The following is a 20,063-nucleotide window of genomic DNA, read 5'->3' as shown; positions in this document are numbered from 1 at the left end:
TATAAAATTTTTTAAAATAATTTTTTAAATTATTTTATATTGTTTTTAACTTCATAAAAAGCAACTCAAATTAATTTTGAACAAATGTTAAATAACTCAACAACAAAACAAGCAAGTATCATTTCCATCTCTCCTCTTCATATTTGCACTAATTTAATCTCGCAACTTGTTAAAATTAAATTCAATTTGCACACAAGTTGCTCCTTCATCTAATTTACTTAGGATACAATGAAGGCACCTCTCCGGAGAACATTCTCGTATCGATTCGCTCAACATGGTCGGAGAACAATCCCAAAACAACTTATAAATTATTCCAACTCATAATTCCATGCGCTCGAGCAATTTTGACCCAAAAAATCCTCCGTGTACAACTTTTCATCATCATCGCAAAACAAACAGCTGCAACTCACAACCACAACACAGTGAATTTATAAATAGTTTTCATGCTTATTCAACTTGCATAAAACATTTGGCTTTTTTGATCAACTTCAACTGACAGCCGCTGATTTTCGCTCTGACGACGATGAAATGATGAAAATTTTCGGAATGAAATATTATTACAAAATAATAAAATTCCGAGCGAAATTTCGGTTTCAAAATGAAATGCAAGAGGGACATTAATCTTGTAAAACGTAAATTTAATTTATCATGTCGGTTTTTTGTGTGACGGCGGCATAAAAATGACTTTTTCCATACAAAAAAGATACAAACCGAACGTAACCACTCGAGATCAAGCAATTTTTGTAACCAAGAGAAAAAAATGAATGAGGATTACATCTCTGATTAGACAAAAATGGGCGGAAAAATTTACAAATTTGTCGCAATGCTGAGAACACGTGAGCTTTTTGATGGATGAAAGGACATGGAAATTAAGATAAATGGCGAAATTACTCATTAATGGACTCAGGTTTGGATTTTTTTTATGGAATTGAGTTGTAGAATGTATAATTACAGATAAATGCAAAAATTGACCTAATTTTGACATGCAGTTTGAAGTAGATGAATGTTTAATTCCAATTTACATCACATGAGGGGATTAGTTGGTTAGGTAAGTAAAATTTTGGAAAATATTTTACATAACTGAACGAAAAACTGATGATTAGAGGCTTTCTTGAAATTTTTCAAAATAAAAATTTCAGAAAAAAAAAAATTGAATTAGCAAAAATGCGATTTTCAAATTTTTTTAACGGTCATTTTTTGAATTGACATTTACAAATTTTTAATTCAAATAATTGAACTGAAAACTGAAGAGCATAACTTTTTTCTAAAAAATCATTTAAGAGCTTAATCATAAGAAAAAAGTTTTGACATTTAATTAAATTGACAGCTGTCATAAATTTGATTTTTTTTCAAAATGTCAAAATCTTTCGTAAAATTTTTATTTTAAATTCTATTTATAAAAATTATTTTATACCTAAATTAATTCTTTTCAGCTTTTTATTTATTTTGTGTAATTTATAATTTTATTTAATAATTTTTAAATGTCAATTCAAAAAATTTTTAAAAATTTGAAAATTGCATTTTCGCTAATTCAAACTTTTTTTTGTTAATTTTTTAAGAACGAATGTATTTGAAAAATTATATTAAAAATAATTAAAAAAAAAATTATTTTATAATTTTATTAAAATTATTTTAGAATTTTTTTAAATTTTTAAAAATTATTTTAAAATTATTTTGAAATTTTTTAAAATTTATTAAAATAATTTTTTTTTATTTAATTATCAAAAAAAATATTAAAAATTTAATTAATTTTTTTTTAATTTATTTATTTTTAATTAAATTTATTCAAAATTTTTTTGTTTATTTTAATTTTTTTATTTCTTTTTATTTTTTTGAATTAAAAAAAAATCTAAAATTTATCTCAAAAATTTTTTATAATGAAAATATTTTTTTCTGATCCTCTTAATAAAACATTTAAATCCAATCGATTCGAAACAGCATAAAATTTTAATATCTCAACCAACAATACATTTAAACACGTGTTTTATTTTATTGCTTTCCACAATTTGTCAGAAAAGTTCCATTTGACGGATTGCTAACATTTGATGTTGTCACAACAAATTGACTTTTTGATACTTTTTTCCGCATTTTTCTTCCTCATCTGCCTTCCGTGCTGTTTCCATGCCGTTTTTCTCACAATAAATTACCAGACTTAGGCAAAAAATTGTCTATTTCGCATTTTTATATTTATCTCTCTTTCTTGGTTTTCTTGTATCGCAAAAGTTTCGACAGAGACGATATCTTTATCATCGTTGTCTCGTGAAGCTCTGAGTTAGTCTATGACTTATGCATTAAACATGACCAAACATAGAATGTAATATTTTTCCGTTTTTTTTTGTCTTTCTTTTCCTTCTTCTTCTTCCTTTTGATAAATCAACATTTTACGTGAAGAGAAAGACAACAAAAAAAAATTGGGAGCTTTGAAACGAGTGACATGCATGAAATTTATCAAATGGAGTTGTCTGGTCACTTTCGAAAAATTTATTTGCATAATAATAACTCGGAATTTATTAAGTGAACATAACTTTCTCTGTTTGCGATATCATCTGGTCATATATTTCAATTTATTATCAGTACTTTAAAAGCAATTAGGATTCAATATAATTCGCAATAATTTGCATAAATATCGAAACTTTGTATCTCGATTCGGCATGCGGTTCAAATTATGACTCCACTCTGACAAATTAGTGAAATTGATTGTCGAATTTATGTTTTGACACAGATTGGAAATTATTGCGCTGTGAAATATTTTTCTTTTCTTTCGAATCTTTTGCTTGAACAAAAGGTAAATTCCTTCCATTTAATTTGAAGCAAAAATAGAAACAATATTTTTTTTTTGTAGGAAATTAAATAGAAAAATTTAATATGATGGAAAATTTTTGAAATAGTTCATAAAAATATTTTATTGAATGAAAGAATTTTTCGCATTGTTACAAAAATTATTAAAATGTTTCGAGTTCATTAAAGAAGATATTTCGATACCAAAAAAAAATGAAAGAAAATAAATAAGGAAGAAGAAAGATAAATATAAAAGTTAAAGTTGAGGTTAAGAAAGCCACAAAAATTTTTGTGTAAAATATTAATTTATGTAAGAATTGTTTTTGTTACAAAATTTATCTATAGCCAAAAATAGATAAGAAAAATATTTGTCTTTAAAATAATTTTCTTTTATTAGAAAATAATAAAAAAAAATATTATTAAAAAATAATTAATTAAATTTTTAAAAAATATTTGACTTTTTTGAATTTTAAAACTTTAAGTTATTTTTTTGTTAGAATAATTTTTTCGATTTTTTTATTAATTTTTTTTATCATATCTCTATTGAAAAAAAAAAATAAATTAAATAAATTAAAATAAAATTAAAAATAATATAAAAATTAATTTTAATTTATTTTTTTTATTATAAAAAAAAAATTTAATTTTTTTTCGTCAAGTCAAAATTTTTTTTTTGTTTGAAAAAATTGAAAAAAAAATTTATAAAACATTTAAGAATTTTTTTTATTTTTCTTTAAAGTTGAAGTTACTTTTTTGTTAGATTTATTTTTCAATTAAAAAGATTTTTTTAATTAATCAATATATATTATGTATATCAATAATAATAAAATTCAAAATATACTTTAAATATAAATTAATTTATTAATTTTAAATAATTTTTTATTTTAATTTTTCATTATTTAAGTTTGATTATTAATTATTTTTCTTAAAAAAATAAATTTTATTATTTAATTTGATTAAATAAAATTTTTAAATTATTTAGTTAATTTATTTAGATATTTATTTTATTTTATTTATTATTTTTTTGAATATTTAATATTATAATAATTTTTATGTAAAATATTTTTAATTATTTAATTGATTTAAATTTAAAAAAAAATTAAAATTAAACTTTTAAACAAAAATACAAAATATTATAAAAAATTCAAAAAAAAAAATTTTTAATATTTTCCGTTGTCAATTATTCAAAAAAATCCCTTTCATCCTTTTTCAAAAATTCCCTTCGCGATGTCCCCGTTTTCTCCTTTTTGATAAATTCCCCATAATAATTTATTTTCCGCCACAAAATGCTTTCTATTCCTATCGCAACTCGTCACTTGCGATAAAAACACATCCCATATTTTTTTTTAAATTCAGAGCGCCTCCAAAGTGAATAAACATGTAGAATTTTTACGAGTTATAGACACGATTATGATATATGGCAGCATGACATAATCTGTCTACTTCCATAAATTTCGTTTACCACACATTTTCAATGCGGAGGAAAAAGGGAGTAAAATATTGCTAAAAAGTATCTTTGACACATGAGTTGGAGGTGACATTGCAAGTCCTGCGGGAAATTCCGCTCATGCGAAAAAGGGTTTCCTTCGAAAATGGAATTTTTTTTACTACCAACTGTGAATTGCCCGAAATATCGAATAAAATTTGCAATTGGCAGTAATTTATCGATGAATGTTTTAGTTGTTCAATTTTTTCTATGTTGAGTAAGGTCAGTTGAAAAAAATTATCGAGATGTTGAAAAATTGTCTTTAAGAAGGCCTTGAATGAAGGACAAATCTTTAAATAAGAAGCTAATTGTTAATTTTCGTCACGTAAACCGATAAAAATTAATTACCATGCAAGTCGTTCTTTCGATATTTTTTCTTTCTCCTTCGCAAAATCTCTCGGGATTTATTTAAAAAAATATTTTCTTCATTTTTCTTATTTTTTTCCCATAGAATTTTCGCCTTGTCATGGTAAAAGTGCAGAAAAAGCCACATCCATATATTCGAAATTGGAATAAATGCACTTAATTCACATCTTTAATCCCATTAAACTGTCTGTAATTTTCAATTTCTATTCAATAAAAAATATTCTCCTCTTTTTATCTTTCAATAGATCTTCTTTCTATTTGTTTCACCGCATGAATTCACGTCTCTTCTCTTTTTTTATTTTTTTTTTTTTGCAATTTTGCAAGGCAAACAACGTTCGCTGATGATGAGACGATGAAGAGAAGATTGAAAATTCTAATTATTTTTTAAGTGGTTTTCTTCGAAAAAAAATTTCGCTGTCGCTGACGAACGATGACGAAAAAGTGTTCACTGAACTGTAATTAATGTAAATGGTCCCTTCAAAAAAATATTAATTATCATTTTTTTTGCATGTTTTCGCAATCAGATGCAGACCTGAGAGGAGAAATCCATCAAAATCATTTATTTTGAATTGACAATCAGTCAAAAATGGTGACATTTGTCATTCAATGGATTTCCGGAATGCATGAATGGATTGTTCAGAGTAATGTTTTTGAGATTTACAAGAGATACAGCAGTTTACAGCTGTTTGAGTGAACGAGTGGATATGTGAAGAGATTTGTTGGGACAAGGGTGACTGACAAATGTGATCTAAATGGATCAATTGTGACAAGTTTTGGAATTTTGTTGATAAATGCTTGGTTTGAAGTAATTGGAATAGATTTGCTTAAACTACTGAACTTACTGAAGCTACTTTTTTCAAACTACGATAGATGGCGCTTTAATAATCTTCATTTTGAAACTAATTTCTATCTTTTAAAGATAAAAATTAGAAAAACTCTCTTCAGAAGTTGTACAGCTTTAAAGTTTGACGTCCTTAAGTTGATATGCTTAATTTTAATTAATTAGATTCTTGAAATAAGATTCTTGAAATAAAATTCCCGCCATAAAGTTAAAGATGTCTTCCGTTAGATAGATGGCGCTTTAATTGATAATCTTCTTTCTAAAACTAATTTCTCTCTCTTGAAGATGAAAATATATAAAAAAAATCACTTCAAAAGAGATAAAAAAAATTAATTTATGACTTATTAAATGCTTGATTTAAATTAGTTAAATTGCTGAATTAAAAAAAAAATCGTTAGAGGGCGCTCTAATTTTAGAAAATTGAGATTTGATGTTTCAAAGTTATTAACTTGGTTTAAATCAATTGGCAAAATTAATTGGAGTCTTGAAAAAAATCCCGCCTTAAAGTAAAAGATTTCTTCCGATAGAGGGCGCTTCAGTTAAAAATTTTCTTTTTAACCCAAATCCATCCCTTGAAGATAATTTTCGATAAATCTCTTTAGAAAATATAAAAATTTGATTATTTGACGTCGTAATTTTTTTATATGCTTGGTTTGAATTATTAAAAATAATTAGGTTCCTGAAATAATAAAAAATCGTTAGATGGCGCTTTAATTGAAATTAAACTCCATCCTTTGATAATAAAAATTTGAGAAATTATTTTCGGAAAAGATATTTGATAATGAAATCTGGCTTGGTTGGAATAAGTTGAAATAATTCCTTAAATAAAAATTTTTAACTTAAAAGTTAATTAATTATTCCGCCAGAGGGCGCTTAAACATTTTATTTTTATTAAATTGAATTCTTTTAAGATCCAAATTAGAAAAAAAAGTTCGTATTTATTTTCTTTGAGTAAATATGCTTGGTTTGAACTAATTGAATTTTTGATAAAATAATAATGATTTTATCCGATAGATGGCGCTTCTTCTAAAAATCTTCTAAAATTTCAATCTTAAAAAAATAAAAATAAAAATAAAAATAAAAATAAAAATAAAAATAAAAATAAAAATAAAAATAAAAATAAAAATAAAAATAAAAATAAAAATAAAAATAAAAATAAAAATAAAAATAAAAATAAAAAAAATAAAAATAAAAATTCTGAAAAATTAAAAATAAAAAATAGAAAATATACATACCTCGAGTCACCTTATTCTTACTTCCATTCAAAAACCTTCGTACGAAAAATTTCTCTTTCAGAATTTAAAATAAATCAAATTCAAATACTTACCACGTTGCATCCCTAAAAACAACGAAGGACAATTTTACACATAAAATTGCCTATTGATGCAAAATTTCGCTCCCTTTATACAAAAAGCCAAACGATACAAAAATATATGTGTGACTTACTGACTTTTGTATCCTTTATTCTGTATTTTTTTGTTGCTTACAAAAATGTGCATCGTAAGTGGCTTTTCGCTTGTTTTCTGAAAAGAAAATGGAATTTATATGAAAAATTATCTCTTGTATTTTTGTAAATAAATTTACGTCCTGTAACATTTTTTTTAAATTTAATTGCTTACTGCAAGAAAAAAAAACAGTAAATAATCGAATGAAAGCCAAATTAAAGTTCGAAACTCCTGAGGCGTTAAATATCCTCTTTTCACTGTCTCACATCTCTGAACTGATTTTTTTTTTACTTTATGGGCTTTTGTATACGTAACCGGATGAGCAGCATAAATAAATATTTTTTGTGTCGTCTTTTTATCTGCGAATTTTGGTTGCACAATTTTTCTTGTGTGCAATTTTTTTTTTGCTCGTCTCTCTCTGTGGAAATAAATCGCAGCGAAGAAAGAAAAACGACAATCTGTAGTAAAAAAAAGGAGGGCAGAGCAGCTTCATAATGTGAATTTTAAATTATATTTTTCATGCATTGGCAAACGAACGAAGGGACGAAATTTAAATGGCATAGTTTTTCATTTTTCAATTTTAGATCTGTTCTTCGCACACAAATTGACGTTATTTTTTACGTTCAGCCAAACGTTAAACGGGCATAAACAAGGCATATATTGTTGAATAAACGAGTTTATTTTATTTTTTTCTCTCTCTCGCAGTGATTATGTTGTGTATGGTCGGAATATTATTTTATAAATAAACTGAGTTAAAATGTGTTTGTAACGGTAGGCAAAAAAAAGGGAAAGGAAGTCAAAAGGGAAATAGCAAGTGGATATTAAAGTTATGAATAGAGTGAACGTGAGATAATATTTATTTAAGATTTTTTTTGTGAGAATTTTTCTCACATTTTGAGTAATAAATGGCGATAATGGCTTATTAACGAGACTCGTGTTATGAATGGCTTCAATAATTTTGATTTTATGCTCGAACTGGTTAGCGTATCGGCGAATTTCGAACCATTGGAGAGAATATTTTGGTTCAATGAGCAGCAAGGACATTGCTTAGCGACGAAAATTTTTGAATTATTGGTAATTATTTTGACACTATATTTCATATTTTAGCTTTTTTCACGATAAAAATGACTTAAAAAGGTATTTTTGGAGAAAAAATTAAACATAACCTCAAATTTTCTTATAAAACGTTGAAAATTTGAGGTTATGTTTATTATTTTTTCAAACAAAACTATTTGGCGCCAAATTTTAAACAAAAATGGCGCGAAATTTTTATATTACATATTTTTGGATCTAATTTCACTCTTAAAAAATTTAAAATTGATCTTTAAAATTTCCCGCCATTTTTTGGCGCCAAATTCAAGATCTCTTTAATTTCCTTTGAAATCGCGCCATCCTCTTCAATTGTTCTCATAATCCGTGCAGTTCTATTTTTTAAGGATTTCCTCGTGAGATCGGACGAGAAAATCTTTTTTTGCATTTCCCTCGAACAATTTTATACCATTTTAACATGATAAACACACAATCTCTCTATTTTCTCTCTTACTCGTTAAGCAAACAAAAATACAGACACACACACAAACATGAGTCATAAACACTCATTCTTCGCCTCGTGGTATGTTAGTCAGGACAAAATAGAATGAAAAAAATAAACAAATTGCATGAGAGACCGAAAAATGTATTAAATAGCGAGACATATAGCAGCAGTCCTGAACAAATTTGTACCGAAAAACGGAACATTTAATTTATTTAGGTTATTTCCTATTTTTTGTAGTCCATTTGACGACAAATATTTGGGATTATTTGAGGAATTATTTAGAGACATTTAAAGTTGTTTATTTTATAAAAAAAAATCTGAGTAAAAAAATTATGGATGTTTCAAATAAAAAATTGACGGATAAAAAAATGTCAAAAATAATTTGTCATAAAAATTTTAAATTTAAATATTTAATTGATTAAATTAATTTTTTTAAAAATTAATTAATTTTTTCGAATTCATTTAAAAATTATCATTTGTTAAAATTTATTAATTTTTAAATTTATTTTTAAAGAAAAATTAATAAAAATTTTATTTAAAGATCAAACAAAAAATGGTTAAATTTTAAAAAATTCAATTGTCAAATTTTAGAAAAAAATTTTTACAGTTGACGTACGTCAAATTTTTTACAAAAATTTTATTTTATTAGTGAGATTTTATAATTTTTTTAGAACAATTAATTTAAATTCTAAAAATTTTAACTAAATTAAATTTTATAAAAATATATTTGACAGCTGTCATTATTTCAAATATCAATAAATAAAAAAATAAAAAAAAACAAATATAAAAAAATTAAAAATAAAATTTTAAAAATTTTAAAATAAAAAAAAGTTTTAAAATAAATAAATTTATAAATAAATAAATTTAAAAAAAAAATAAATAAAAAAAATAATTTAAAAAAATAAATAAATTTAAATTAAAAAAAAATAAAAAAATAAATAAAAAAAAAATAAAAATTTTAAAAAAAAAAAAAAAAATTAAATAAAAAAAAATAAAAATAAATAAATTCAAAAATGAATTCAAAAATTATTAAATTTTAAAAAATTAAAAAAATAATAATTAAATTAAATTTTTGACAAAATTTAAATTCCTCTATCTTTAAAATTCCTTTAAAATTGTCTCATGTTCGAACGAGCCAATGACATTTGTTCTTAAATCGATGTTTAAACAACTAAAATTTTACCACTTTTTGCTGTGAATAAAATGCAATTCAATTTCAAACAAAAATCAATAATAAATTGACCAAAAATTGTTTCCATGACATTTCAATTAAAAAAAAAATCTTCTTGAATTCTCATTTTCTCAACACTAACCCCGAGTGACGTCAGAAAATGCTCACACGTGCTTGTTATGCAAACCACGTGCATTGTTACAATCGCCAAATAAAACGTCATAGTAACCTATATTTTGTTTTTATGCTATTAACATGTTGCTTAAACAACGACGACGACGTGCACTTGGCGACGTGTATCACAATTTTCCCTTTGAATCGTTGTTTATTTGCGCTCGACGTGTGTTTGTGACGGTTGCTTAGGAGAACTAATTACCAAAACAAACCGAAACAACTGATTTTTACACAGAAACGTGATGACTTTTGTACTTTTCTAACAGACCTCGAGTGATGCAAGTGCAATAAAAACCCGAAAAATGGCTTTTCGTGATGTTAGAGGTGAGTTTTTAACCAAAAATTGAGAAAAATATTTAAAAAATTTTTTTTGTTAGATCTCACGGAACAATTAAAAATCCTCGGATTCACGGAAAATATCCCAATTTCGCTTTTAAACACGAGTTACGGCAGTTTAGAGAGCTTCAAGGCGTACGCAAACATCCTTCAATGGCTCGTGAGTCGTTTGGAGCCCGGAGCAACTGTTCCTTCAAATGTCAACACAGAACACGATCGCATAATTTTCATTCGATCCGTTTCAGAATTTTTAGTACGAGTTATCGATTTTTTTTTTCATATGACACAAAAAATTAAATTTTATTAATAATTCAGGTCATCAAGGCGGGCATCAAGGTGAATCCGAGAAAACTTTACGCAAGTTCAGCTGCGACAGCGAAGGAAATTTTGAAAATTACCTCAGTTCTTGTAATTTCGCCCGAAGATGGCGCAAAAGACGACGAGGAGATCCAAAGTTTGCAAGAAATTGATTTGTCGGATAAAATTGACGATTTGCGAAGAGCACGAGAATTGAGTTCGGAATTGACTAAGAGAGGCGCTGTGTTGTACGATTTGTTGTCAAAGGAGCAAATTAATAAGGAAATTAGAAGTACGCAAGCAAGTCGACCTTTGGAGTTGTCGTCTGTGGAAAGAACACTCAAAAATGCCATTACGAGTGTCGAGAATAAAGTTGCGAGTAGTCAAACGTATTTGGAGACGAGTCGAACGGAGAAAAATAATTTGAATGCCAAATTACAGAGGAAGTCGGCGGAATTGGATCGGTCGAAGCAAAGGTTGCAAGCGCTGCAAAAAGTTCGGTAAGAGTTGAAATTTTATTTTTTTGAACTGGAAAAAAAATAAATTGAAAAAATATTTGAATTTTGTAAATATTTTATTTATTTTTTTTTAAATTTTATTAATTATTTTTTTAATATAATTTATTTTTTTTATTATAAAATTTTCTATTTATTTTATTTTTTTTAATTATATAAAAAAAAATATTTAAATTTTTAAAAAATTATTATTAATTTCATTTAAAATTTTTTTAATTTTTTAAAAATTTTTTCTAATGTTTTAATTATTAAATATCCTATTTTTATTTCAATAAATTAAAAAATATTTAATTTATAATAATTTTTTTGTAATATTTAATTTTTTTTTTTTTATTTCAATATTTTTGTCGAAAAAAAATAATTTTAATTTTTTAATATTTTTTATTAATTGAAATTTGTTAATTTTATTCAATTTTTTTAATCTTTTAATTTACGTTTTACTTAAACTATATTTTTTGTATGTTTAAATTTTGTAATTTTTCATATCTTTTTATTTTTATTTGATTTTTTAAAAATAAAATTTATGAAAAATTAAAAAAAAAATAAATTCATTTTTAATTAATTATTAAATTTAAATTCTTATTTTATTTTTTTTTAATTCCGATATTTTTTTTAAATATAATTTATAATTTTTTTAATTTTTGGAATTTTTTTAAATCAAAAAAATAAAATTTATTTTTTTAATTTTTTATTTAAATTATTTAAATTTATTTTTTTAATTTTTTAATTAATTTTTTTTAAAAATTTTAAATTTAATTTCTTTAAAATTATTTTTTTCTAAATTTTTGAAGTTTATTTTTTTACGATTTTTGAAAAAATAAAATAAAAATATTTTTTTCATTAAAATTTTTTAATTTTATTTAAAATTATTTATTTAAAATAAAATTTTATTATTTTTTTTTAAATTTTAATTAAATCTATTTTTTTTATTGTAAAAATTTTGATAATTTTTTTTTATTAATTTTTTAAAATATTTTGAATTTAATTTATTTTTTATATATTTTTTTTTTAATTTTTAAAAAATTTCTTAAGTTTTAATTTTTTTAAATTTAAAAAAAAAATAAAAATATTAAAAAATAATTTTTAATCAAAATTTCCTTTTTCAGTCCCGCTTTCCTCGAAGAATTCGAAAAACTCGAGCAAGAACTAAAATCCCTGTACGAACAATACATCATCCGCATCCGTTGCGTCGACGCTCTCAAAGCCCAACTCGCAGCACGTGAATCTGCAGCAGCAGCTGGTCGAAATTCGCCAATCGCTAAAATAACCGACGGCTCAATGACAATGCTTCCAGAGGGTCTCATCGACTCTGATGACGACGAAGACGAAGATCAAATGGAGAACAACGCTTTAAACCTCAAGGAAGACCTCGAAACGAGCAAACCCGCAAATCGCGAAGAACTTTTACATCGAGCTCGATCTTCAACTCGCCTTCGAGGACGAACTGGAGTTGCTGTTCGAGGCGGCGATGCCCGCGTAATTGGCGGCATGACAGATAACGCGGATCTGGATAACTTGGATAGCTCGCTCGGGTCCGACGACAGCGAAAGTGAGTTGGATTTGAATGGCGGCGACTTGGGAAATCTCGGGAGTTTGCATTCCGACGACGAGAGTTTGGCGAAATTGTCGCGCGAGAATAATTTGAACATGAATCATCGCGGTTCGAAACTCGATTTGAGCGATGAGGACTTTTAAGGGAGTTTTTAGTGACATTTATTGAGAAATAAATCGAAAATAATTCAATTTGAGGGAAAAATTATCAATCAAAGCGCTGTTTGAACATTAAAAACGGAGATAAAATTTAATGGATCATAAAAAAATATCCAGAGAGACAATAAAATGGTCTCTTCCGACAGCTTTCAGTGCCATTTATTATTAATGGTGCGCAACATTTTATCTCACATACGATTTTTTTTGCTAAAAAATCCTCCTTGACCTTCGTTTTTGATGAAAAATTGAAAAAAAATGCAATTTTTCTCCCGCTGTTACTTTTATGAGCATTTCCAGCCATTTTTCATTAAAACTGCATCTCGAATTTATTTTTTTTTATTATCACAGCAAAAAACGCACACTTATTTACTCAATATAAATAGATACCGAACACCGTGACGATGCAAAATAACGACTGCGAATTAAAAGTAGCTGAGGTTTGGTTGTCCGTTTCCGAGTCCCAGCGACATCGAGCGATATATTTGGCGCCGGCGCCCGTTTGTTGCCCCAAAACCACTTGAACGACGTGCTTGTAGCGATCCATCGAGAGTTCTTTCACTTTGACGCCGACCGTATTGGAAATTGTTCGAGTCCATTCCTCCGCCAACTTTGGTTCGTATTGTTTCCCGGTCAGAGTTTGACTTAAAATGTTCTGAACAATGTCTTTAATTTCGCTCGTTTTGAAGGAATTATCCAAACTTGGCTTCATTTGGAATTGTTTGCCCGTGAAAAGGAGCGAAGAATCTTTTTCCGTCATTTTTTTTATTTAATTTTTAATTAAAATTATTTTTTTTATTTAATTTAATTTTTTTTTTAAAAAAGAACGAATTCTTTATTCGGCGCCTTGTTTTGTTTACAATTTTTTTTTGCTTAGCAACGATTTTTTTTCACGCTCCGGATGACTTTTGTTAATGCACTCCGCTTGGATGCTCAAAAAAATCGTTTTATGAATTTAAAAATTTTTTTTTTTTTAATATTTTTCAAAAAAAAAAAAGTTTTCGTGTGCTTTTTTAACTTTTGTCACACTTTTGATAAAAAATCATGAAATTATATAAGAAAATGTGTCGCATTTGTGACAACACAATTACCTAAAAATGAAAAGAAGATGAACAAAAAGTGCATAATAATGGATTTTTTCCTTAGTTGAGATGCAACGAAATTATTTTTGCTTGACGTGTTTTTCATGATGGCACAGATTTTTTGAAGCGATTTTGCATTTTTTTCTTTTTTTTTAATCAACTAATCGTAAAGTATCAGAGTCGCATACGGAAGAAGAGGAAAAGTTTTTAATGTCTTCCGTAAATTTGTGTCATATTAGAAATTTGTGCTGAAAAAGACGTTTGAGGTAAGATGTTCTTATAAGATTTTTTTTTCTTAATTTTTTTAATGTGTTGGTATTATTGGATTTTGTGTCAAAAGAATAAATTCGTTTATTTGGTAATTTTTTTAGATTAATTTTTTAAGAAAAAAAATATTAAAAATTAAATAATTTTAAAATTTATTCAATAAATTCATAAAAAAACAATTTAAATTGAAAAATATTTAATTTAAAAATTAAATTTAATTTTTTTTTAATTTTTAAATATGTGCTTTGATAAATTTAATTTTTTTATGATTAATTAAATTTATTTTAAATAATTAATTAATAAAATTATTTTTTAAAAATTTTATTTTTTTTAAATATTCTAAAATTAATGAAATAAATTCATAAAAAATAATTTTAAATAAAAATATAAATTTTTCTTAATTAATTTTTTTTTACATTTTTTAAATGTATTTAAATTAATTGATTTATTAATTAAATTTATTTTTAAAATTTAGTAATTAATTTAAAATTTAAGTTTTTTTTTTTCTAATTTTTTTTTAAATTTTAAAATTTTTAAAATTTATTTAATTTTGAAAAATATCATAAGAACCTAAAAAAATTATTATAAATTAAAAAAAAATACTATTTTATTTATTAAATATTATTTTAATATTATTGTTATAGTGAAATAACTAAATTAATTTTATTATGAATAATTATTGGTTAATAAAAAAATATTTTTAAATTAAAATTTAGTTAAAAATTTATTTCACAATTTTTTAAAAAAATTACTCTGTAATTTTTTTTATTTATTAAAAATTTACAAATTTATTAAATTAATTAGAAATTCATTTTAAATATTCTTGAAATTTATTTATTAAAAAATTAAAATTTATTTTAAATTTCTCATAAAATTTATTTTTAAAAATATTATTCATAAAAAAAATTTTAGTAAATTTTTTAATTTATTTTTTTATAAATTAATTAAATTTATTAATAGAATTAAAATATTATGAAAAATATTATTTTCTTAAAAAAAAAGCGAAGCAAAAAAAATTCAAATTATTCTTGAAATGGAATATTTTATCAAAATTTTACCTTACCTGATGAAAATTCCTTGCACAAAAAAAAAATTATATCACTTTCATCCTCATTTGGGACGGTAAACCCAATTAGCGGCTCATGAAATTAACCTCATAAAATACCAAATTTGCCTTTTTAAACTTTTTTTTTGGTTTAAATTCCCCTTGTAATAAATGTCCAAAACCGCACTTCATGCCACTCCAATCATAAATAATTTATCACACTCGAGAACGAAAATTTCTTCATCCGCTTGTTATAAAAAGCCACATTATTTCATGTTCATAATAATTTTTAATTTTCGTGTCACTTTATTCTCAACTTTATACTTACGTCAACAGAAAAAAAATTCTCGCATATGTCCCCATTGCGCACTTGATTTTTTATGTTAAAAGGGACCTTTTTAACGGTTTCGCTCATAAAAAGACATCAGGCTTCGTCATTTTTATTTCGCTTTTTTTTCGTTGCTTCTTTGTATTGCATGCCGCGCGCCAAATTTATCGTCTCGATTGGGACGCGACATTAAAGTATCTTTTTTATTAACGACATTTCTCCTTGCTTTTTATTCTTCTTGCGCTCATTTACGGGAGATTTTTCTCGGCTATTTATTTAATTTTATTGTTTGACACCGATTTTTATTATTATTAGAATGAACAACAATGCTTCGTTGAAAAAAAAAGGAAAGAGGAGCGAAAAAAATAAGATTTTTATTATTATTATATTTTTACACTTTTTTTCGGTGTTTGTCATCACATTGGTTGTTTATGTGACATTTACCGCAATTTTTGGTCTCGCTGTGTGAAACCCCTTTTTTTGTATTTTTTTTTTTATTATTTATCGAGTTACCTTTTTAACGAAAAATTTTTGTACAATATTTTATGTGAGAAAATGAGAAAATACTGTTTTAGCACGTGGAACAAGCTTTTCGCTTAAAAAAACCAAAAGGAAGGTGTTAAAGATGCCGTTGCAGCAAAATTTCTGATTTGATTTCATTTTTCGTGTTGGATGTTTTTTGAATGCGAATTCGTTATTTTTTTTTATCCTAAAATGTTCGCAAAGCCCAGAAGAAAAATGATACGATGACGCCGTAATATATATTTAAATTAAATAAGAATACGTTGATACATTTCTAACACAAAGATTTTGGTTTTATGTTTATCACGAAAAAATACGAAAAAAATACAAGAAAAGGAAGTAGGAGAAAAAAAAAGAATGAACCGTCATGAATAAAAAAAAGTTTGCTGCTAGAAGGTATCGCACAATAATGTTTTTGGTGAGATATTTTCATTTTTTTTTTTTTTTTGCTTTTTTCTTTCAGACGATGACTTACATTACAGTGCGAAGAAGTACAAATTGCTCGTTCGAGGAATGGATTAACCTTATACTGCGTTTTATGCGTTCTCAAGGGATTTTCTTTGAAAATATGGGATTCGATGGTTTTTAAATGTCTGTCTGTGAGATTTGAGGAGTTCAAAATTGATGGTAAGTTATATTTTTTGAAAATTATTTTAATTCAAGTTAACTAAGTCAAAAACAATTTATTTTATTTCATATTTCATTTTGAACATTTGAATCTTCAAACGAAGTAAAAATAGATTTTAGGAAAAATTTAAATTTTCGTCTAGACCTGTAACCTAATACGATATCTACAACAGACTGAAGCTTTATAGAAAAGACGTTTAGATCAAAACTTGAACTTAAACCACGATATTGGTTTCAATACAAAAATATTTTTTTCAACGTGTGGAATGTACTGGACCTCTAAACTCAAAGTCTTATCTTAAGTAAACTTAATTTTTTACTGAAGCTGAATGATATACTAAATACCTCAAAATCAAGGAACAATGGTAAAACATGTAAGACGGTAATATGGGTTTCAAATGTAACAAAAAATACAATAGCATAACAGAAAACGTACCTGCTTTAAAAATGATCTATATGGAAAACTTTATTTACAGAATGGAACTACTTTCAGACGACAAAAAAAACTTTCTTCTTTAGAACATCCAATATATGACTCATATAAAATAGAAAGGAGACATTTGAAAATCTTTTAGATAATTAACAACTAACATTTAGTGAGCAAAATTACTTAACATAAATGCAAATATAAGCCAAAGATAAAGGCAGAAATTTCTTAAACCCTTTAAGAGTATTTACTAAGCTCGTTACTTTGTTTTTAAGAAATTCGTTATTTATTAGTTTCCTTACAGTTAAAGATTTTTTCAAAATATTTAAAATTTTCTTATACAAAAATAATATCAAAATTTCAACTTACGAATTTTTATTAAATTAGAAAATACGCTCAAATCAAGTTTTATGATTTTTCAAATTTTTATTAAAAAAAATAATTTTTTAATTTATAATTAATTTAATTATAATTAAAATTTTTTATATTAATTAATTTTTTTATTTTTTAAATTTTTTTTTTATCAAAAATTCATTAACTCAAGAATTTTTTATAAAACATGAAAAATACGCTCAAGCCAAATTTTTTTTTTCACCAAAACTCAAGTTTTAAAATTTTCACTCTTTTTTTTTTTTTTTCATTCTTGCCATTTCGTCGTTCTTTCAATTGAACTTTTCTACCGAGAATCGACACAAACACGCCTTGCCATAAGATCATGTGCTATTTACCAAAAATGAAAAAAAAAATGTTAATAATGAAAAATGTTTTTTCTTCATGATTCTCTCGTTTGTTTACTCTAACTAAAAACATGAAGCAACTTTAAATTGTACAAAACCAACAAAATAAACCGCAGTAGTTTGGAGTTACTTGCTCGTTCATTGCCTGAAGCCAAAAAACCACGCTCTCATATACTCGGGAGATCATTGTAAATTTAATAAAATTTTATTTGCAAATTTTCTTGTTGATTATAAGTTTTTTTTTTATTTAAACAACCAAAACTGGTCAACATGGAAAAAAAATGCAAAGTATTGTAATGAAAAAAGTTTTTTTTTAACTTTCAATTTTTTTTAAAGATAGTTCTTGTTAAAAAAAAATATAAATATCACAAAGTTTTTCAAGTGAAATGGAATATTTTCACATGTTTTACAAAATTCCATAAATATTTCTCGAACATCACGTTCAGATAAAGAAATTTACTTTTAGAGAACATGCAAGTCCTTCGATCGCAGCCGCATCACGTGACTCGAGTTTTCAATACAATTTTTTTTTTCAATTGAAAAAAGTTTCCGGGAAGTCGTAAAGTTTTGTTGACACAGTCATTGCTCGGGGGTAATTTAAACGAAAATCAGAGTGATAATTTACACAATCGCATGATAATGATGTTTTAATTATTCCCCAGTGAGGAGAATTCGCTGTGAATTTGTATCAAATTTCGTGTATCGGCATCGATCTAAATGTAAAATTCATCATGATGGAACATTTTAAGTGCGAGAATAAACAACAAAGTCAATAAAATTATACACAATTGTTACACAAACATAAATCTCTCTCGCTTTCGGTTCTCTACCAGATACTAATAATGATAAAAATGGATTTTCATGTTTTATTAAAAAGGTATGAGCAAATAATGCATGTGGGCATCCACAAATGCCTCAAAACAAACATTCGCCCCGAATATAATAAAAAGCCACTAAAATAATTTGGCTACATGCCCATTTTATGACTTTATGGGGTTGAATAGAAGGTGTTTGCGTTCCAAAGGGATGCGTTTCGAGTGAAAAATCTCAGATTTCTCTCGGAAAATTTAATTCACGAACAACCCTTTGCCATTTTTTTTGCGCATAAACTTGCCACAATAATGTAAAAATGTGTGATAATGTACTTTTACTCGGAAGTGTGTTTTCGCAATTTATATCAGCTGCGACTATCCAGCTGATGTTATGTCGGTCCATATGACATAAATACACGCATTATTACATAATTGTTATAATATTTGTTGCCTTTTATTTTTATTTGACGAAAATTCTCATTGATTGACTGAGAGAGGCGCTCGTTACATTTTACGATGGCGGCAGCACCCGAAATGAGCTTATGGCGGACAATGGAATTAATTCTGTCGAGGTTAATGCGAAATATAATAATATTGATTTATTTACAAGCATTTTGTGGTAACGGGCTGTCGCTCGGTCGGTATTTGCGGTTGATGCTGAGCACATGCTTGAACATTGGAATTAATGTGTTAATATCGTTTTGATTGAAAATGATCTCGTTATCGATATGGTTATTGGGGGTGATATTGTTGATGGCGATGGAATTTCGGTTTGTGTTTATGGGAAATGGAAACAGGTGAAAATTATTTTGTATTTTTTTTTAATAAAAATTTATTTTGAAAAATTTTAGTTTTTTTCAGAATGAAATAAAATAAATATTTTTCAAAAAATCAAGCAATTTTTTATAAAAAAAAAAAATTTAAATTATGAATTATTTAATTTTTTTTTAAATTTCTATCAATAAAATTATATTATTATTTTTTATTTTATGAATTATAATTAATTAATTAATTTTTTTTTTAATTTATTAATTTAAAAATATTGTTAAAATATTAATTAATTTATGCAATTTATTAAATTAATTTTCAAAATAAAAAAAAGATTTTAATTTAATTAAAATTAATTTAAAAAATATTTTTTTTTATTTTATGAGGTAAAAATTTTTATTTTTTTAATTTAATTGAAATTAATAATTTTAAATTAAAATTAATATAAAAAATATTATTAAAAATTTAATTAATTTAAAATAATTTAAATAAATTTTATTGAAAAAAAAATAATTTAATTTTAAATATTTTTTTAATAAAAAAAAATTAATTTTACAAAATTATTAAAATTTTGAATAATTTAAAATAATTTTATTAAATAAAATAAAAATAAATTTTAATTTAAACGAATTTTAAAAAAATAATTAACATTTTTAATAAGTTTTAAAATAAAATTGAATTTTAATTAAATTTTAATTTAAATTATTTTTTTAAATATTTTTTTTTATTTTAACATTTTTATTAAATGTAAATTTTTTTTAAAGTTTTGAATTTATTTTAAAAATAAAATTTTAAACCACA

At 24.7% G+C, this 20,063-nt stretch overlaps 2 protein-coding genes across 2 annotated transcripts; one reads left to right on the top strand and one right to left on the bottom strand.

Annotated features, from left to right (window-relative positions):
- The first annotated feature begins 10,094 nt into the window (after positions 1-10,094).
- Positions 10,095-12,635, top strand: LOC134835601 (clusterin-associated protein 1). The gene is made up of 4 exons (XM_063850486.1): positions 10,095-10,116; positions 10,170-10,381; positions 10,444-10,925; positions 12,047-12,635. The coding sequence occupies exons 1-4, from the start codon at positions 10,095-10,097 to the stop codon at positions 12,633-12,635; spliced, it is 1,305 nt and encodes a 434-aa protein (XP_063706556.1).
- A 211-nt stretch (positions 12,636-12,846) lies between these two features.
- LOC134834915 (dynein light chain Tctex-type protein 2B-like) lies at positions 12,847-13,506 on the bottom strand. The gene has a single exon (XM_063849721.1). The coding sequence runs from the start codon at positions 13,405-13,407 to the stop codon at positions 13,021-13,023; it is 387 nt and encodes a 128-aa protein (XP_063705791.1). The 5' UTR covers positions 13,408-13,506; the 3' UTR covers positions 12,847-13,020.
- Positions 13,507-20,063: the final 6,557 nt, after the last annotated feature.

Source organism: Culicoides brevitarsis, chromosome 3 (assembly GCF_036172545.1).
Source record: "Culicoides brevitarsis isolate CSIRO-B50_1 chromosome 3, AGI_CSIRO_Cbre_v1, whole genome shotgun sequence".
NCBI classification, from domain to species: Eukaryota; Metazoa; Arthropoda; class Insecta; order Diptera; family Ceratopogonidae; genus Culicoides; species Culicoides brevitarsis.
This window is presented reverse-complemented; position numbering and strand designations above follow the sequence as displayed.